Here is a 22,097-nt window from a genome sequence, read left to right as displayed (position 1 = left end):
TCGCACACAACCCCAATACTACCACCAACGACGTCAACGACGATGATGATGATGATGTTGTCGTCGTCTGTAAACCACTAACACACAACATTTCCAAAGCACATGCATATGACAGGAAAATTTGGCATCGCATATCAACCCACTGAAATCTAGAGCATTTTGGGCCGTTTTGTTTGCGCGATTCACATCATATCTCGTGCTCTAACTCTGCCACACACATTCTCACACACAAATACACAGCCGCAGCAGCAGCATCATCATCATCATCAGTAGCAGTAGCAAAAGTTCCATTTTTCCTCATCTTGTTGGCTATCTTTGTCACACTCTTTCATCCCATAAATGTCTCTGTCCCACTTTCTCTCTCTCTCTCTCTTTCTCTCTCTCTTTTTTCTCTCTCTTTCTCTCTCTCTCTCTCTCTCTCTCTCTCTCTCTCTCTCTCTCTCTCTCTCTCTCTCTCTCTCTCTCTCTCTCTCTCACTCACTTACTCCAGCTCCATCCGTTTTTTAGATGCCTGAATGTGTCTCTCTCAAAAATACACAGAACACTCTGTGCACACACGACACGAAAAACGAAAATCATCGATCGGGTGTTGTCCTCGTGGATTTAAGTCAGATGGCAGTAAAATCGGCTGCCAAAACCGAGAAAGGAATATAAAAAAAGCAGCACACGAAGCGAGAAGAGAATGTTACAATTTTAAGAGTTTCATTTGATATGGAAGTGCACATGAGCATTTTAAAGCAATGTAGGGGTGAGAATTTTTCCGTTTATGTTTAATACATTTAGCCAGTCGCTCGTTCGTTCGTTTGTTTGCTCGCTCACACGCTCGCTCTGCTACTTTACTTTTTACCCAACTACGGGCAAAAATATTTTTCGTCTCTCCCGCACCATTATCATCATTACAGTGCCAGCGCTGTTATTTATTTTTATTCTCTCCACACACTGCTACTGATGCTTGCTCATGTTGGTTCTGTGTGGTGTAGTGACCGATTTTTGAGTGTGATGGAATTTCGTGTACGAGATTCGTTTTGAGTGAAAAGAACTTGGGCCTGAGAGAGAGTGAGAGAGTGCGTAAGGGACGAGAAGAAAGAAAAAAAAAGTGTAACGACAGAAGGAAAATTTCCGAAAAAAAAAAATTGCGAAATGAAAACCCAACGGGAAAAAACGAATTCAAAGAGGAAATTTCAGTAGAGAAAAATCAGAAAGGAAAACGAACGGGAATTTTCAGCCAAATGGATTTTGATTTGTGTGAACAACTATGTGAACATTGTTTGATGGAACTTGGTGTTTGAACGAAACGAAGTGAAAAAGCGCATTGCGAAAATAAGAAAACGAAAAGATACACTGTTTGTGCGATAGAGCAAAGGCACGACAGGCGTTTAAGTTACAAAGTTGGAATAGTGAACGACAGAACATCTATACCTATATATATGCAATCGGAGAGAGAGAGAGAGAGAGAGAGAGAGAAAAGTAAAAAAAAGTGAAAGCAGCATCAATCAAGACCATCTCGAATTCATTTCTATTATTGAAAAGCGTTAGTTATTTTCGTTTTACCCCAAAAACACCCTTGCTCTGTGCAATTTTCACAAGAAAATTTGGACGCAAAACTTTTGCCATTCCGAGATTTGATGAAAAAGCACATTGAAGGTTTATGCAGAAAAGAGGGAAAAAAACACACACACATAATTCGCAAGCATAACTCAAGAGGGGTGGTTCATCCAAAAGCAAAGGCATTACGATTTACTATTTTATTTTTTGCTGACCGAAAATTGCCAGTGAGAGAAAAAAGAAACAAAAAATTAACCAAAAACATCAAGATAACAAACTTTTTCGGTTTGCAGTGTGTAATTTGGTGCAAAATTTATATCCATTCGTTGCATTTTCATTTGTTTTTGCCTAAATAGTTATTTTTTTTCCTTTTTGAATTGGTTGTCGTTTCGTTGGAAACAGATTCGATTGTTTATACGAAGAAAATTAAATTTAGACTCGCCAAGCAGAGACGAACAGAGAAAAAAGAAAGCAAGCTAAAGGAAAAGTGGAAAGAGAGCGGAATTAAAAACGAATGAAACCAATGACAAGCGAACAACAAGAGCCACAAGACAAGCATGAAATGTGAATTAGTTGTGAATTGGCTGGCATAGAAGATTGCTGAATAAAGATTTGCAAATCGAAAAGAAAAGAAAGAAAAAGAGATTAATTTGTTGCGGTGAAAACGAAGGAAACGAATCTCTCAATTGACGAGAAGTGTGTGTGTGTGTGTGTTGAAAGTGTTCGTGTTTCTCTGAATATATCGGTGCGTATGGTGGTGCTGGCTCCAGTGAGCGCAAGAGAGCACATTTGTAACATCGCATTTTGGTGTGGTGTGTGCTAGTGTTGGGCCAAACATACAGTAAATAATAAACGAGCCATCGTATCGCGCGCGCGGCCAAATCGACGATCGCCAGTGAAGAAAAAAAAATAGAAACAATTTTGGGTTTTCCGAAGAAGAAAAAAACAACAACACACATACAATAGAAAACTAAATTCGGTCTTGGCCGTCGTTGTCGTTGTCGTCGTCGTTGTCATCGAACGGCCGCCGTCGTCACATCGTGCACTCTCTTTTTTATTTGTATATTGGTGGAGGTTTACATTTTAAGTGTTTGTATGTCGTCGTCATCGGTATCGCCGTATTTAGATATTGTTGTTAATGCAGTCACGAAGCATAAAAAAGTTGCCCCGAAGTGGTACTGTTGAGACATGCCGTAATGGCAAGAGAGGTAAGATTAGTTTCGCTTCTTCATTCTTTGATTTCTCAATTCTTCTCTGCTATTTCTTTCGTTTCTACCTTTCTCACTTTTAGTTTGTCTGATTGCGTGATTCGATTTCATTCCTATTTGATTCGTTTTTTTTTTTCATGGTAGTACAATGCGTCTAATGAGAGCGATTTATTCATGCATTTTTTTTTATCCTGGTTATTGTTTTTTATTTTTTTGTTTAACGACTCCTTTTTTTTTGAATGTGACAGGTAATCGGCTGAACATAAACAAAATTCATTGATTCATGTGCAATATGCGACAAATTCCGAGAAGAAAAAATTACCATTTTAACCAATTTCGCTAAAGAAATTGCGGAGTTTAGTGTTCATTCGTTACTGAGTAATGCCGTTTGATGGGAAGAAATTCATGAGCTCAAGAAGAAGAAGAAGAAGAAGAAGAAGAAGAAGAAGAAGAAGCATCAGAAAAAAAGTGTGAAGCACATCTACATTTTCGATGCTTTCGCCATGCGTTTATGTAATAAGCAGTTACACTTAACAATTCTTCTTCGTCTCATATTGTTCATGCTTTGACAATCTCTCTTTCTTCGTTCTTCTCTCGTTTTCGCTCTATGGCACTCTTTTTCCCACATTTGGGATGAACCGTGCTACTGCTGCTGCGGCTGCTGTGCTGTGCTGTGCTCGTTCGAAGCAAAGCAACGGCACAGCGAAAGCTTTTTCCGCGCTGTTTTCCTTTTCGCTGCTCTGCTTTTTTGCTCTGTGCTCACTCTCCCCGCATCATACACACACCACACACATCAATCCAATACGCTTTGCTATTTGCTTTCGCAGTCGCGAGAGAATTTTCGGCGTGTAGTATACTCCCTTCGCACATACAACAACAACAACGGCTAGCATAGAAACACACGTACGTATATATATATATTGAGCGGTTTCAGCTACTATTCCAATGTGGAAATTCCGATTTTGTAATAGATTGCGTTGGAGTTTGTGGATGTGTTGTGAGCGATGCGAAAACGACAAAGTGCCTACAATAATATATACACACATATATATAAGGCAAATCAAAATGAAAAAAATCGAGCACAGCCTCGGAGAAAATTTTACAATCCAAAGAAAAGAATAGAAAAGCAAAAAAAATGTTGTAGATGAAGTTTTGCAAGAAACGAAAAAAAACAACGTGAAGCAACCAAGAGAGGAAGAGAGAGGGAGAGAGAGAGAGAGAGAGAGAGAGAGAGAGAGAGAGAGAGAGAGAGGCAAAAAAGAAGTAGAGAGAGGCAGAACGATAATAAACAACTTACGAAAGCCCAATAAACCGGATTCAATAGGTTGTTTTTTTCCTTGTCTCAGTTGAAAATAGTGGAAAGAAAGGAAGAAATTCACAGAATAGAAATGAGAAAGGAAGATGGAGAGAGAAACCATGAGAGCATTTTGTCTTCATTGTCGTGTTGCTGTTGCATTAAATCCAATGGTACTTCGATTTTTATGGGTTCATTTCATATCAACGGGGGCAGCAATTTGCGGTTTGAAAACTAAATAACATTAACTTAAACAGTGTTATTTCTGTTCGATTTTGTTTTGTTTTTTTTTTTCTTTTGTGGCTCTCTTCTTCTCAGAACATCAAACAAACTTTGACCGAAACCTGCTTTGCATATCGTTTGCAGTTCGGCAATGCAGCGCAGCGAACATTTTAAATTTCGCTCCGAATATTCATATATTATAATTGAACGAAAACAAATAAACAGTCAAGACACACATTGCCTTAAAATCACAATTGTTATTCGAAATGTATTGAATTGGAGCTCAAGTGAAACGGTGGTGGTTGTTGTTGTTGTTGTTCAAGCAGCAACAAAATCTGACTTTGCACAAAATCAATCCAACTGCACCTGTCCTGCTGGAATGCAATTCTTATCGCTTAAAATGGAGGCGAAAAAAAACCCTTATTATATTCGAATATTTTCACATTGAAAATTATTTACGATTGAAGTAAGTTGATTGCATTTTGCAATTGATTGGATTTCGGTTGTCGGCCTAACAGCGACAAAAGCGTCGCTTGCAAACAAACAGATTTGATGAATAGGTAAAATGAAAACTAACACAATAGTAAGAACTATGTATTTACGCCCGAGAAAAGCAACACATAAAGCCACACACACACACACACAGCGATTGGCACACATAGCATCGATTTCGCTTCTCTCGTAATGCAATTCACAATTTATGATGACAATTGGATGTGAAAATTTCAAACTGCAACCGTCATTGCAGCCGATACAAAGCATCAACAGCATTTTCTCTATATCATCGAATCGGTGCTGCAATTTTTGAACAAAGCTTGAAATTTTTTTCCCTTTTTTCTATCGCTTCTTCTTTTTTACTATCCCATATCGGTTTTGTCCACTTATCAAATGAATTGGTAACGATAACACAATAAGGTGAATGGTTTGCAGGGCAAATAGCAAACGACCGACAATTTTCTGCCTCAATCTCTCTCTCCCTCTCTCTCTCTCTCTCTCTCTCTCTCGCTCGCTCGAATGGAGCTACAACCAGCTACGAGAACAATAACAGCAGCACCAGCAGCAGCAGCAGCAACGGAAATATTAGAGCAGTTGCATAAAAGCACTTATCTTCGTTAAATTAACCAAAATTCGAATTAAGATGAAAAAATATATTCAAAACTACGTTTCAACTGCTAGTGCGAAATAGTAGAGCTTTTGTGATTGAAATGATTGTTGTGTCTGTATGTATGTATGAGAGAGAAAGAGAGAGAGATTGGGTACGCGATAATATGAAGAAGATGCAGATGGACATGAAAAAAATGTTCTGAATTGAGCACACGATAATTGGAATGAAGTTTAAGATGACGATGGGAGCATGAAACATCATAAATCAAATTAATGTTGAAGTATCCATCAATCCAAGCGTATATTTTTGCACGGTTAGAGCATATGAAAAACTCGAATCGCCACCGTTGCCACCATCGTCGATTCCGCTTGCATAGTAAAAATCTCGGCCAGAGAAAGAGAGCACGCATACACATAGTATGAAAATTATTATAGATTTTGAAGCGGTTTGTCTAAGTAGAAGCGAATGCCTTTTATTCGCACACGAGATCAATCGAGGTTGTCGCTTCAGAAAATTTAGATACAAAGGCGATTGCATAAAAGACTGAACTGCGTCTGAACATCGAAAACACACACACACACACAAGACGCTTAGCATGACGAAGCCACACATCTATAGTACTGATACGCTCGCTTCATAGAAGAAGCAGAAAAAAACGCATACTTTTCGTTGAGGAACGAACAATTTCCAACTTTATATTTGCTTCATCATCATTCTGCTCGTTATGAAACAATGAACAAGTATTTTCTTCCTTTTCTATCATTATTATTTTCAAGCCTTGACTTGAATATTCGGTGTATGTGTGTGTGTGTGTGTGTCGAAATTATGTGGAATTTTGATAATTCAAGAGATGTAAAATATTACATTCATGAAGTGTTTCAAAGCTGAATTTGTTCGGGCTCAATCTCATTCTCCATCTTTTCTCTCAATCCCTCGCACTTATGCATTCTCGTTTTTGTAAGAGGATCCATGTGTACGAAAGAGATGAAAAGATTCTGAATTATCAATTGACGACCAAATTTATGAGCTTTTGATCTCTTCGCTTATTCGCTTTATACTTTTTGGCTGCGCTCTAGTCCAATGCTTCACACTAAATTCCAATGTAAATGTTACGAAGCTGATGACAAAAAAACGAAATTAATTAATGAATAAATCGAGTCAAGCTAAACTTTTAATTGTGCATACGTTTCACTTCTAGATGCGCTTGTCGTGCGAACGAGTGAAAAATCCGGTTTTACGAGAATTCTTACCACCGGATACAATCCATCCGTCCGTTCGTTCGATATAGTGATGCACTAAACGTATTTCTGGGAAGGCAGCTGCATTTGCATGCTGCTGCTACTACTACTACTACTACTACTAGTACTGATGCAATGTGCATGTAGCAACAATTGGGTGTTTCACACGAATTCATCACAATCTGCGTTGAATATGAACTAATTATGAATGAATACAAGGGCGAAAGTTCATAGGGTTCTCTCTCTCTCACTCACACTCATTCTCCTTCTCTCTCTCTCTCTCTCTCTCTCTCTCTCTCTCTATCTCTCTGTATGTGTCTGTCATTTTCGGTCAACACAATTGATCTTAGTATATTCCAGTGTATGTCTATGGGAGCCCACTTATCAAAAACCACAAATTAAAGAGCGTAGCCACCTAAAGATTTTTATGTGCGATATACATATATCTACTCGACATCAACACAATTACTTGATCCTTTTCACACATATTCCAAAATGTGTACGCTATTACATGCATTTCCTTTTCAATTTTCACAGAATATTTGAATATAAATTGCTTGTGGCAAATCGGCTTTTGTCCATTTACGTTTATTGACACTCTGTGGCTTAACTGTATGCAACTGAACGTTTTCATCGTTCAATGTGTCTCTGAATGCATCAGTCATAGGCGATATGAATGCATCAAAAGATCGGCTAAGAAAAAAGCTAAAGCTATTCTATCAAAGCGTTTGCTAGTGACACCCATTCGGCTGTCTAAGCACACCATTGAATATGCAGTATTTGTATAGATTCGATAATAATCATTCGTCTTACGACATAAGTGACACACAAATACTGGTTACATTCAAGATGAAGCTAGCATCAAACATCGAGTGCAGTATTTCTTAAGCGGTTTTGTTACGGCAAAGTAAGTGTAAACGCAAATCAACAGCAATCGACACCAAAATGAACACATCGTTGGCGTGTCGCGTGCATTTCATCCATCAAAGTTACTATGCCGTTTGCAAATCAAGAGGTTAAAGAAAAATTTACGTTTTTACAACAAAGAGCTGTAAACAGTTTGGGATCGGTGTGTTATAAGGCAGTGCACACATGTCACCCGTGTGCTGATCGAAAATCCAAAAGTGGTGTGCTTCAGCGCGATAATGTATTGATATTTTTGTGTTTGGAAAATTGTCGTCGAAATGCAATAGAGCAAAATGTACGTGCCCCGATTTTGAGCTGCTCCCTTTTCCAGCTGGCATTCGTGTGCATGCTGCGCCCCACACACAACCGAAACAACAACAACAAAAAAAGTCTGTCGAACACCGAACCGCTTACAGCGTGTATGTGTGAGTATGTATGTGTGTGTGAGGCTGAATTTTTGAGCACGATGCGATTTGAAATTGAAATATGGTTACGATGCCAAAAAAAAATAACAAAACAAACAAAATCAAATCGAATGCCAGTTTTTTTTTCTTTCTCTGAAAGCACACACAGGCCATCGAAAGGGCGTTGTCTTTATGCAACAGTGATTTTTTGCCGTTTAAACAACCAAAACAAATTTGATTTTGGTACACAGACCAGCAACGAGCAGATGAGCAACATTTTCCGGACACAATTTCACTGCTGGCTCCTTGCACATTTTTGGCTTGCATTGCACACAACAACAATAACCAAAAAGCAAACCAATTACAGGCTGCAGTAAAAAATGCGTCCCTTCAAATTCAGTCACTTTTGATTTGTTTGCGTTTCATATTGTGTGTGTGTGATTTGGACATTGTTGTTATCACTATTGCTTGGCCTCAAACGTCAACTCTTTCTTCGGCGCTCATTCAATTTATTTGACCAACAACGGACATTCTTTAACTATGATAGCATTTCATACTCAATTCTGGCACACATTTTGATAACGAGGCGAAAGGTTTGGGCGTCAACAAACGAACGGACGGGAAAAATTTGCAATTCGAATGGATTCGAATGTCATAGAAAATGTGCATTTGAATGCAAATCCGAATTTTTTGAATGGAAAAATGTCGAATTTCTTTCGCTTATTTTGCATCTTTCAACTCATTCTCTTCGCATTCATATTCAACGGAATTCCACTGAATTTTCTTTGAAAAATCGACATATAAGCTGCATTTTTACTGGATTATATGGTGTTCTCTTACATTCTCTTCAGTATCTATGCTTTTTTTTCTCTTGAAAGAAAAAAACAGATTTTGATTTGCGTTTCGTTTTGTTGTCACTGCTTTTTTCTCCCTTCGTATGCTTTGCAAAAAGAATGCCATTTATTTGACTAGTTTTTTAGCAAATAGTGAGAGATTGTTTCCGTTGCCTTGTCCTATAAAAAAAATTATATACAAGAATGATGTAGAAAAGAAAATCGCACACCGTAAACAAGCAGATTGATTCCGAATACAAAACGGAGAGAAAACAAAGAAACAGTTACAAGGTCAAATTCATTTCCATAATGTGTTCCAAGAGCGGACTGAAAGAAAGCAGAGAGCGAAAAGTGTGCGGGGGTTGAAATGTGTGAGAATGAGTGGTAGCAAGAGAAGTATGAAGACTAAAAGGGCGAGAGTGTGAGAGTGAGAGATGTTAACCAATTGAAGAAAGAAAAAAAAAAGAATAAAAACAACAAGAGACAGACTCAATTTTGACAGAGAGAGAGAGAGAAAGAGAGCATTAACCAATATAAATAGATTAATCGAATGCATAAAACATTTTATTAAGCAATTGCGTTGAACTTTCAATTTGTTCTGGCGACCGATTTCGTGAGCCACGGATGTTATCATGTCCATCTTGAATGGAAATTTTGTTTAGCGCTACTCTCTTTCTACGCTCCACTCTCTATCGCTCTCCTTCTATATCCCTCTAAATATGTATGTATGTGTATGTATGTATGTATACACGCGTATATGGGTATGTGCTTTTGCCACATTCGCATTTGCCATTTCTCGTGTGTTCCTCTTGCGTTGGAATCTATCTTATGAGATGTGCTGTAGATATGATTGTGTGAATGTATCCGCACACCACACCAGCCTCTCTTTTCTCTTGCCATACACACGTTGCCATTCGAAATACAATGTGAGAATACTGCGCCGGTCCAAAATGAAAAATGAATTGGCACATTGAAACAATGTCGAGAGAAGAGCGAATGAAAAAGAAAAACAGGCGAAGAGCGAATGTAACACGCACAAAAAAGCACAGTTACTGGAATCCGCTTATGTTTACATTTAAGAAAAAAAGAAGAAGAAGAAGAAGAAGAAGAAACTCAACGCCCGCAGTTGATACAAATTCTTGTTTTTCTCTTGCTGATTATTCAAAATTGCACCTGCAAACTGACACTCACGCACACTTACGAATTTATATTACAGTGCCAATCAAAATTCCGGGTATGACTATAAAGTGCATTATTTTTATGTTTCCTTTTTTTCGTCTTACTCAAACGAAATTTAGATCCTAGCCTGAAAGCTTATTGAAATTCTGTATACGTGTTCTGTATGGGAGATATTACATTTTAAAATATTTCGAATTTAAGTTAATCTTTTGCGCTCACCCATTCATCACTGGAAAGTTCTTAAAAAGTACATCTATTTATTGTCAATAAACTTCAAAATCGGCCGGCATTTGAAAATTTGCAATGGCCAAAAAAGAACAGTCATGGGCTGGTCAAATGCGTCTTCAAAATCTTTCATTCGGTCAGAATTTCAATAGCATTTCAGTCTAGGTTCTAAATTTGGTTTGGACTCGAACTATTGATTGGCACTGTACTGTACATACGATACGCATACATACATTCTGATCGTCTTTCTGTTTCTCACATATGCTCACCAGGTAAACGATGTAAATTACGTCAATGATTCTTTTTTTTTCCCCTTGATTCTTCAATGGTCTTTTTGTCTAAACATTTGCGTCCGAAAAATCAAGAGCCATTCATTACAAGTCTTGTTCGTATTTACTCTTTGAAAAATGTTCATCATATCTTGACTTAGTCAATTTGTCAAAAGTGCTTTTGACATCGTAGTATGTCTCTCGATTCCATTGTTTACTGTGACTTAACCCGCTCCAACACAACGCAATCTACAAATAACCAAACAATAGTCAAATGCTTTTTCTGAAAAATCAACGAAAACAACAAATTATCCGGTGATTTATAAATTGTTTTGACTTTTTGAGAAGGAAACCACTGAACGAAATTAGAAATTTTGGAATATTGTAAAGAAGCATTCAAAATGAAATGGTGAAATTCGACAAATCCCTTGCATTTCGCTCATACGGAAACATTTTCAATCGAATTTTGAAAACGATAACACAACAGTATTTCTATTTATCATTCGATTCGTTAATTGCACAAATCCTTATTGCCCGATGTAGGCGATGTAGGCACATTTCAATTTGGTATTCACGCCATAAAAATAAAAGCCAAACAAGGCGTTGAATGGAAATCTGGGAAAGAGAATGGATACATGGCATCGTATCAATCATGGGCAAAGACTTAAATACGCGACTTAATTCCAGTTCTAGTTGTGATGTTGTCGTCAAGAGGTAATAAAAATTCGTTTCAACAACAAACTCGAATCTCAATCTCAACTATGTATTCTCGAAACGTAGTTTTTCTCAAAAACTTAACCGAAAAAAAAAAATCATGAATTACAGTGGTTTTCGCGTTTCCATTGCACGTGTGTGAGTGCATGAGTACGGTATTTGTGTTGGTATGCATTAAATTTCCTTGGGATTAATGCCATTCATTTAGTAAGCGATTTGACGTTTTTATGACTTTTGTCGGAATGAAGCGTAATTCATGTTCAAGTGTACTCATATTTTTCATTTCATGTGCATGAATGTTGGTAGCGCGCATTTTGGCTTATTCGCATCGTCCGGATATTTGGACGATGACGATGATAAGAGGGAGGATGCACTGTGAATAAGTAGATGTAAACCAAATTGAGGCCAGTGGAAATGATCCTGAAACAGAAAGCATCATTTCTTTTGCTCAACAACAATATCATGAGTCATTCTTCTTTATTCTATGCATTTGTGCACTTGTTCTCATTCAAAAGCGATACAGATATAGCAACCAAACCAACAATAATAACCGTTTTTTTTCGGGCCATATTATGTATGGATATTCATCCATTTAAGCAGAACATTAATCGCACTCAATCAATTAGAAAATGTTGTGCTACAGTCATGAAATCAGTGTGTTTTTCGGGTTGTCCCTAATTATTCCGACTTCCTGTTTAGACCAAATTTGATTTGCAATCAAACCACATACAATTGTACGCATGCAGCTCGTCCATTTGTCCGTCTCGCAATGCAACGCGATTAAAATGACAACAACGTCGAATTTATGCCACAATACAGTTGAAGTTCCGACGCAACTGGCAGACAACAGCAACAACACATACAACAGCGAGAAAAAAATTAAGCCGTTCGTTGATTGCATTGATGGGAAAATCGGGCTTTTGTGCAAATATCGTAATAAGCATCGCGTTCTCGTCGGTAATCACGAAAAATGGGGCGTGATTAAATAGGACCGCTATTATATAATTATACATGCGACTGATCAATTCCAATCAAAATATTTCATTAGCCGTGATTTCGAACGACCGACAAAAAAAAACAGCATTTTGTTTTAGATGGAAAACGGATCAAATGGATGGAAATCGTTCAACCGCCCGCTCCCTGCGTTATGGGAAAGAGTGAAACGAAAAATGAGGTCAAACGAAATGAAATGAGAACGAGGTATATACTACCTATGAGTTATGGTTATGAGTTTTTTTAGAAAGATAGAGAGAGAGAGAGAGAGAGAGAGAGAGAGAGGGGAGGAGGGAAAATGGGTTTATCAGAATTGCAGTTGCAACACAAAATAGAAGGCCAAAAACTTTTCTCATGTCATACGAATTTTCCACCAAACTTTCGTCACATCATTTGTTTGTCGGCATGACCGTCGATGTGTGAGAAATGCGCCACACGGAATCAATCGAACGAGTTGCGATTTCTCGTGTCCCGCATCATCTCTCTACGAGATGGGTTCCATTTCTTTTTAGTTTATAGTATTGGCAGAAGCCATCAAGATATAAATATACTTTCTTTTTCTCCACATTGTACAAATACAGAATAAACATGATGTTTACAACAATATTTCTGCATGGCCATTCCATTTTATGTACGCTTTGTTCTTGTGCCATGCAAGTTTTGTCGTGTGCATTTCACCGATTATGCTATGCTCATTTTGTTTCTCCCATTTTTTTTCCATTTCGGTATGTTTGTGCTGGATTTCGACGAAAAGTTTGGTTTGGCACCTACTTTGTGTTTAACAGAAAAGCAGCCAGCAGCAGCAGCAGCAATCTGGTGCCTTGTCATTTTTTCCAGCACAAACAAAGCTCAAAATGACAAAAAATGCTTTTGAAATGCATTTCAATCAAACTGGGACTGAAACAAAAAAATATGTGACTCTGCCCCTTCTTCTGTCTAAAGCAACACCGTTTTTCTACGCAAAATTTTTACTACGATTTCTACTCGCTTCTCTATATACATATATTATAAATATTAACAGCATGGCCTCAATACACTAAATGACATGTGTGTACGTGCGCGCAATGCATGCGATTGTAGAGATTCACATGGAAAATATGGCCGTTGTTCGCTGTTTTTACGATGATGCTGCTCTGCTGCTGTCGCTCTTCGGAATGTGTGTATGTGTATGTGCTATCGAAATAGTAACGGTGCTGTGGTACTGTTGTGCATTTGCCCTATTTTTTCCTTCCTCCTATGATTGCTCATTGTGTCTTGATTCGCTCTCTTGCTCCATCTCTCTCTCTCTCGCTCGCTCGCTTTCTCTCTGACCGTTCTTTGGTGTTTTTTTGCTGTGCCCACTTCTCCTCTCCTCTGACATACATTTCACTCGTATCCTTTTTCTCTCTATTAATTTTTTTTCTACTCTTCTCGCTTCTCGATGCTCATGCTTCTGCATACGCTCCGATTTTCTCCGTGCACAATTTAGAGCAAAGTGCATGGCGTTCGTGTGTACGAAAGATGTGTTGATATATTTTGGCACGCTTCTTGAGCTTTTCGCCCAGTTTGATGTTTGAGAGCACGAAATTTTCCCAACGACAGATGACCATAAATATTTCAAACGTATTCGAATGCCTCGAAATGGTTAATTTTCCATCGAAAGCCATTTAATACCATGTTTTCTCCAGTTTTCTCGAATATTTATTTATTTTCATCATTTTGTTTACTTTTTCATTCTTCTGCATCCCATTCCGCACGACTGCATTGTTGACTTGGCGTGTAACAGAAACTCAGTGTCAACTTTTAGTTTGTCATAATAGTTGTTGCGGTTCATTTTTGAGTCCCTGGCTCAGCAACCATTTGAAAGATAGTATTTTCAAAAGCCGATCAGAACATTTCGACAATAATCGAAATTGCTTCGCCCTTTTTGGAAGATATCGACACAATGATTTGTTTTCATTCCGGTCAAAAAGCAAACTGACGTAATTTTCTTGCCGCACCCCGTATTTTTTTTTTGTATATTGTTTCTAATCACCGTGAGTTTTGCACATACATGACATGTCAACCGTTCGACGAAACTTCGGTCATCCATGGTTGTTTAGGAAATGAAAACACAGTTTGGTGTGGCCGAAATTTGATGGGAGCGCTTGTAAAATTTGTGTATGATAATGAGGGCGCCAACTTGCTTGTCGATCGTTGTGAATTCAATTGTCCACTTCGCTTGCCATATGTCCAAAATGAGTCGATAGCCATGGCCGTACAACGTATTATGTACAAATTCGGCTTTCCTCTTCTGAATATAGTATTCTTGTGGTTTGAAATTATGTTTATTTCCATTGTCCTATTTTACAGTTTCCAATCCAGTTTTCAGTTGTTGTGTGTTCGCTTTCGCTCATTTTCATTTTCACTGGTGAACCCGATTTTCTTCTTGCCGCGTTGTCATTCTCTCTCCCTCATTCACTCACTCACACACACGCTCGCTCACTCACTCACTCACTCACTCACTCACTTTCGTACTGGCTCCAGCTCTCGCGTCGCGATCGTGTGTATATTTAGCATATATATACACATAGATAGCTGCTGGCTGCTTGCTTTGGTTGCATTTGGTGCGAAATTATGCGGCGCGCAACTATACAACCGATCCCCAGTTGCAATACCATCTCACAATCAACTATCATCAGCCACACTCTCATAGATATGTTTGGTGTTGTTCAGTTATGACGTTGTGTTTACATCCGGACACTTTGTTCCCGTAACATTTTTTTCCGTTCGTTCGTTCGTTGGTTTTATCGCTCTCTCTCTCTCTCGCACTCACTCTCGCGCGCGCGTTTCATTCGAAGCAAAAATGTTTCGAAATGTAGCCAACAATTGGTTTCTTTTTTGTTTCGCTTTTCTCGGTTGTCGTTGTTGTTTGTTTGTGAATTGCTGATTTCGGCCACAGTGACGCTGTTTTATATATTTTAATTGTACTTAAAGCAACAACAACAACAACAACAACAACAATAACAGCAACAAAGGAAAAGAAAACACTCAACAAAATTCAACGACAAGTGACCAAACGAACGAGCGAAAGAGAGAGTGAAATTTCTGGGCCCCTTGTGAGATAATCACAGTACGCAAAGAAATTCCGCGATTGTTTTGATATTAAATGAGACACAGGACAGGAAATGCTACAATTGCATTTTATTTGTAATCGCTCTTAATTTGACCATGGCTGAGACCAATTCTATAGTACATCGATGCATCATTCCGACTTCCACAATACGAAAATAACACGTGCATTAGTGTTGTTTATTTTCAATCAATGGGTTGTGAGTCATCCATATTCATGATGATAATTATTTTTGATGCTCTAAACCAACGGTTGCATTTCTAGAACAATTGTTAAATGTGAAAAACCATCTATAGACAAAAAGTGTTGTGTTTTACAATTTCGATTCACCATTTTATGCAAACAAAATGGATTAAGAGATTTCAATCACTTGAGAGTTTGTTGTTGTTTTCTCTCTCTTTTGATACAAATACATACATATACATTTAGTATAAAGTGTGGTGGTCTCGTGATCTTGATTGATGTTATTTGTGGCACGAATGATTCGATCGAATAAAATCAAAAAAAAAAAAACAAAATTTTGCTGAGCTTGTTAAATTCACAAGTGTTTCATCTTTTAACGTCTTAATCTCTTGATATGAGACGCGTTATTTTTGACTTTTTGATTTTATTTTTAATAAGGAATACTTCATCGAAGATGCTGTTCAATTGATTTATGTGATTGATATAACGAATCATAAATATTTGCATTAATTCCACTGAAAATCTCTCACACAAACACTGGTGAGAAGCTTTAACGGTGCAAAGTTCGGTTTTCTTAAAAACGGCGATTTATTCGCACATTTATAGGCGATTTGTAGTGCGATTTTAGGTACTTGTTTTCGGTCCATTTGTTTTCAACACGCAAATAATATACACAAATAAAAGAAAGCATACTTTTTGACGTACGAATTGAATAGGGAGAAAAGGATATTCATTTTTAAGAGGAGAAGAAAAAAGAGAAGGTGAATGCGTGTGCATGGATTAAACCAAATTTGATGGTGATTTGATAATTTTCTGATAGCCATTTAATTGAACGGCATTTTGGACACGATACACGTGCTGTTGCGAGGAGTGCGTGTTTGTGTGTGTATGTGTGTGTTAGTGTATTTTGATCGGACGAATCAATATATATTTGCCCATAATTTGATTTTACCATTCAATTGTACTGGACCTATGAACACGGTCGACTGTTTTTTTTTTCGTGTGACAATTGTTGTGCACTGTGGCCAATATATTTTATATGTGTAGCGGCATGAAAACAGGTGCTTAGTGCAAGCACAGAGCACGTTGCTGCTGCCCGTTTTTGTTGTTGTTGTTGTTGAAAAAGTATGTGGTCAGCTGCGTTGTGCACATTAGGCGTGACTAAGCCAGCATGGGGATGCACATGTTCAAACTTTCAACAGGGATTAGCTTTGGTACGATGACAAAATTCCATTTGAAACCAGTTTCATCGATTCACTCCATTCGAATTTAAATTATCCCAATTTTCATAAGCTTTATTATTCGTTTGTATATTGAAGTTTTTTTTTTCGGATGACATTCATAGCTTCTAATGAATATAATATTAATCGATATGATGTTTATCTCTCTTTTTCTTCATTTTTGCAGGAGTCTCGTGGCAAGAGACCCTTAAAAATCTGGGACAGTTGGAGAAATATTCGAAAAGGTCTAGTTGTGGGAAGTTTTGAAGAATTAATTGTCAGAGGTAAGTAATTTCATGATTTTTTTTTCTCAATGAAAACCGCATTTTTTGATAACCATTCAAATAAATACACCTAAACGTCTTGAACAATACCCTTAACCCTCTAATGCATACAACCGCCCCTAGACGGGCAACATTTGAACGCCTGTAGAACGTAAACCGTACATCGGATCACATTGCGTCAATGTTCTCTCTTTATTTTTGTCTTTGGAAATATTTGTCTATGTAGTGTGATTGTAAAGTTATAAACAAAAATGTGTGCAAAAACATAAATTTGACAAAATAAATTATTCGAACTCGAAATTAGACGCATTTTTGACACTTTTAAACAATGGATTTGATTGTTCTCTGGTTTATGTCAATCGCATTTTCTGACTAAATCAACGACTGCTAGTGTCGAACGTAAATGCACGTAAATGCTGCATAATATTAAACGCACCCATTAATTTTTCATTGTTTTTCTATTCAGAATGGATGCGTTTAGTATTATGTGACTTGACACTAGCAGGACACTAGCAATCGTAGGACTAAACCATGAGGAATCCAGGATTATGAATTTTTTTTTTAATTATCTATGGCCAAAAATCAACCAAGTACCAGTACTCCCAGCCCTGGGAAAAATTAATGCATTAGAGGGTTAAACGTCTTTGTTACCATGCAAACTGTACAAATATAAACAAAGCACTTTCGCCTACGTAAATTTTTGTTAATGTTCTATGCCAACAAAAAAAGCTGCGTGTCTTTTTCGCTTTTGCTCCTTCGTCTAACCTAATATATCAACAACAACAAGAACATAACAACGAAGAAAAAGATGCAAAATGACCACATGTTGAAACAATGGTCTCATTTTAGAAACGATTCCAATTTTGATCGTTTATTCACGTGGGATGTATGCAAAAACACACGCATCAATATACATTACACCCGTACATTGAAATGTTATTACATTAGATGGGAATGTTGTTGCTTTCATTTTTGCGTTTCTGAAATTGCATTTCGAAAAGGATTTCAGCATCCCACATCTATGTCTCGCCTCTGCACCAACTCACGAGAGAAAAAAAAATGAAATCAAACAAGACACGTTTTCCATAAAATGCAAATGCATTGACCGCCAAAGCTCGGGCAAATTTTTTCATTCTCGAATAAATGAAATTAATATGTGTTTTTTGGCAGTCGGTCTGCGGAATTTTCTTTATGCTCATAACATGATTCGTATTCTAATTCTATTGTTGTGTTTATTTTGATACACACCCAGGTAAAGACAAACTTGGTGTTTCTGCCTCGGAACCAGTTCGCGTTGTGTTGGAGTGTGATGGCACCCAGATTGAGGATGGTGAATATTTCCGTACATTGGCAAATAACACAGTGCTATTACTGCTCAGGCAAGGTGAACGATGGTATCCAACTGGCGTCGATGTTATAAAAGCTGGTACGTAAGACAATTGAACGTAATTTACATGCCAACATGACTGTGTACTTTCTTCTTCTTCTTCTTTATGTGAAATATGTCACAATGATTAATATATTTGCGATATTTCCGTTTAGCGATATCAGCGATCCCCCGAATCGTGTGTGAAACGATTCATGCGTTAGAGTTGCACGATGAAACGCCATCCTGGAAGATTATGGATAATAAAGGTCGTGTGACCGTTGTATTGCATTGGGATCAGAGACAAGGCCATAGCGTAGGCATTGCTGGTAGTTCCTCAGCAACGGGTAGTACAATAATTCATAGCAGTAGCGGTGTGTCGAGCACGTGTAATGGTCCCTTACTCGATAAATTTTCACCATCGAAAAAGAGTGGCGGCATCTCAGCACAAAGTTCGATCGAAAAATCCACAATGCAGCAACGGTATCCAAGCCCACAAATTACGGTAATCAATCACGACGATATACAATCAACATACGGTTCGGGGCGACGGTAAGTTTATTTTTCTTCCCATTTTCTGTCTCTCTCTCTCTCTATCTCTCTTCTTCGTATCATTTCATTGCTTGTTTGCTTCAAGTCACATGTCATTCAACTATAAATTTCGATTTGGTTTTTTTTTATGGTTCGTGCTTCACACAGATTACCCAAACAAGGTGGCGGCTCATTCGATTCGGTGCACATTCACACACCTGAATGCTCACACCATGTGCATACGCCAAGTCGAGCTGGCAGCCCGAGTGCAGCCGAATGTGATTTTCATTGTTGTGCATTGCATGAAGAAGGTAAGCATTTTTATTTTCATTGGAAAATATTCTTTGATTTATTGGACCAAGCAAGAGTCACGCATGAACGATCAATATTGGTGTGTTTGTTTCAGGTCGTGAAATAGCGAGTGTGGCTACATCACCGATCCAAGATGGAATTGTCGCAACGGGTAGTAGTGCCGGTGGCGGAACGACATCAACCTCGCCTAGTCAAAGACGAACACCAAATCCAAAAGGACATGTACGATTTTTGGATATCCAACAGGAACGAGAGAGTTCCGAAAGCGAGACAGAAAACACCGTAAGTTGACACACACACACGTGCATGTAAAAAAAACCGTAGACGGCTTTTCTTATGTAATGTGCCAATGTTGAATTTCCCGGAATTGAAAACCATTTTCAAAGTCAAACATTGAAAGTCAAATCCAATTCAAGCAATACTTGGCAATAATTCTCGTGTATCCACCTTCAATTTCACAGGTCATGGAAGACGAAACAATCACATCGGAAAAGTTTTTACTGCTGATCGATCAGCTGTCGGTTGATCAAAAGCGTCATTTAAATATTAAGGATATTGGTATAATATTAGAGCGTTTAAGTGCAAAAATTGTTGATGTTGAGCGCTTAGATCGCGAAAGTGAATCAGACGATTGTTACAATTGGACTATGAAAGCAACAATACGCGGTGAAGCGTTACGTGAATTAGGTGTTATTTATAATGGTAACTATTATGCAATATCTGAGCATCCAGGCTACAAAGAGGAAAACGAAGAGCTTGGCGAAGAGGAGATCGAAGAAGAGGATGAGGATAGACTATAAGAGCACAATTAAAAACCAAAAACCTAAAACAAAAACTACACACCCACACACAAACAAAAAATTGTTCGTTTTTAGAACGGCGATGAGAACACACAACTTCCATGATGAAATTTCTTTAAGGTCCGTTGATGCAAACAAAACACACACACATTAGCAACATGCAAAATTTACAAAAATTTACCCCAAAAAAAGAGACACACATAAATAAAATTTAAAACAAATCGGATCGGATCTATTGAAATTGTCTGAATTGTAAACAAATGGCTTGATGTAGATCTTCGATGAGCGCCTAAAACAATTTTCTCCTGCTATACTAGCAGACTACAAACAGAAAAAAAAACAGTGCAGTACGCCCACTAGTATACCACAAAAGCTTCCATGGATGCCAATTTCTCGGCCACAGTCTCGACACGATTGTGGTTGCTTGCATCACCATATGAAAACACACACACATATAGACTCATTCATGAACTGCCAATCAATTCGAATGCACACTATTGCCCCTCAACCGCAGCAACAACAACACAATTTATGGAGCAAAAAAAAAAACATGAAAACAATACACACAAACAAAATTAGCCCAGACAAATACTCTATAGTCAACAAAATGAACTAAAATCAAATGTAAATGTAATTAACGAAGAGGAAAGTGAAAGAAAAAATAACAAACAAAAAAATTGAAGCGCAACACATGCATAAACTAAAACACACACAGTGAATGAAAATGACGAAGAAAAAGAAAACTATTAGGAAAAAAATGTCTGTTTCATGCAAATCTTCCATCACATTCCTTAAGTATCATAAATGTATTTGAAAAAAAATTATTACTATATTTATTATTATATATAATTATATATGAATGAAAAGAGAACATAACTAGAAATCTCGAAGAGACGACTACAAAAGCCAATAAAAGCGACAAAAAGTAAATAAAAATTAAAGAAAAAAAAAATTGAAGAATTATTCACACACAAAACCAAAAAAAAAAAATGATTATAGATATTAGAAGTTAAAAGAAAATTGAATCAAATCAGCTCAAATAGAACGGAAATGGTTCTATGAGTTGGATTTATTCAAAAAAAGACAACAACAACAAATGTTAGAAAAAAATATTTTCGAAACGAAAATTACTCACGCACAAATTTGCAAAACGAACCAAAAAAAAAACGAACTCTTTACGATCGGCTATTCTCGGATTAGTCCGCAAAGACTTTTCTTCCCCACCAATAGTTGTTCACATTGGCTTAAGCTCATCTTTTCATACTCCAACCAAAAAAAAAAACACACACACAAACCAACCAGAAATAAGCTATCGTCTATGCAAGAACATTCCGAGCAAATCGATGACACACAAAAATAACCCATTAGAAATGCACCCAACAACAGTCATACACTCTCACACTGCATCGGCCGCTTGCTTGTTTTTATTCAAGGTAAAACTAGGCGAATCGCAAAAGCTGCAGCAGGCAAGAACAAGCAATTCTGAACAAGTGTGTGATCGAAGAGAGTGTGAGAGAATAGCACAAAAGAATAATGTTCAGGAGCCAGAAATGGGGCAGTCACAAATCATTTCACATTTGGTTTACGCTTACTTCCATTTAAAAAAAAAAAAACAAACATTATTTGTGTGTACGTGAACTAGGAAAAAACGAAACACGAAAATTTATTAGCGAAAAAAAAATGAAAAAGGAAATGAAATGAGATAAAGTTTAAGTCGTTATTATTTTTGTTATTTCGAATAAGCGAAAAAGTGAAAAAAAAATATGAATATAAAAAAAACTCTCACGAAGACTCATTATAAGGACAAACAAATTTCGATCACTTGTACAACATAAAGACATACATACAATTGGCCACAATCCAATAATCAAAACTGTCAAATGTTGAGTAATGGTTCCCTGTTTTGGAAAAAAAAACACCACCACCATAACCAGCAGCACATAGCTCCAAATTGAAATAAATATCTCTCTCGCACCGCCAGCGCTGGCCATTTTTTTGCCACTTTATACGTGGCAATGGGCGAGAGCGAAAGGCAGAGAGAGAGAGAGTGAGAGAAATAATAAGTGAACATTGATACTTATAATTTTAAGCAACAAAAAGAAAAATTAAGGAAAAAAATGAAACAGCAAAAGAGACTGCACATTGAAAAATGATGCAGAAAACAACAGCCACTAT

General features: G+C 37.5%; 1 protein-coding gene across 2 annotated transcripts; it reads left to right on the top strand.

Moving 5' to 3' along the window:
• The first annotated feature begins 613 nt into the window (after window positions 1-613).
• On the top strand, window positions 614-20,665 carry LOC129576618 (uncharacterized). Of its 2 annotated transcripts, none has more exons than XM_055461946.1 (7): window positions 614-2,753; window positions 16,817-16,913; window positions 18,166-18,339; window positions 18,456-18,831; window positions 18,979-19,121; window positions 19,217-19,404; window positions 19,584-20,665. In XM_055461946.1, exons 1-7 carry the CDS (start codon window positions 2,742-2,744, stop codon window positions 19,920-19,922), a joined length of 1,329 nt encoding a protein of 442 aa, XP_055317921.1. In that variant the 5' UTR covers window positions 614-2,741; the 3' UTR covers window positions 19,923-20,665. The 2 variants fall into 2 exon arrangements, with proteins under 2 accessions (XP_055317921.1, XP_055317922.1); XM_055461947.1 differs by lacking the exon at window positions 614-2,753 and adding an exon at window positions 16,502-16,623.
• Window positions 20,666-22,097: the final 1,432 nt, after the last annotated feature.

This window comes from Sitodiplosis mosellana, unplaced genomic scaffold (assembly GCF_009176505.1).
Source record: "Sitodiplosis mosellana isolate CC-2019 unplaced genomic scaffold, AAFC_SMos_1.0 Smas_scaffold_6191, whole genome shotgun sequence".
Taxonomy (NCBI): domain Eukaryota; kingdom Metazoa; phylum Arthropoda; class Insecta; order Diptera; family Cecidomyiidae; genus Sitodiplosis; species Sitodiplosis mosellana.
This window is presented reverse-complemented; position numbering and strand designations above follow the sequence as displayed.

Excerpts from the sequence above, each read along its gene's own strand:
- LOC129576618 (XM_055461947.1), top strand. The coding sequence starts at position 16,537 with ATGTGGTCAGCTGCGTTGTGCACATTAGGCGTGACTAAGCCAGCATGG. Across the intron at positions 16,914-18,165 it reads TGAAGAATTAATTGTCAGAG|GTAAAGACAAACTTGGTGTT; the intron begins GTAAGTAATTTC and ends ATACACACCCAG. Across the intron at positions 18,832-18,978 it reads ACATACGGTTCGGGGCGACG|ATTACCCAAACAAGGTGGCG; the intron begins GTAAGTTTATTT and ends TGCTTCACACAG.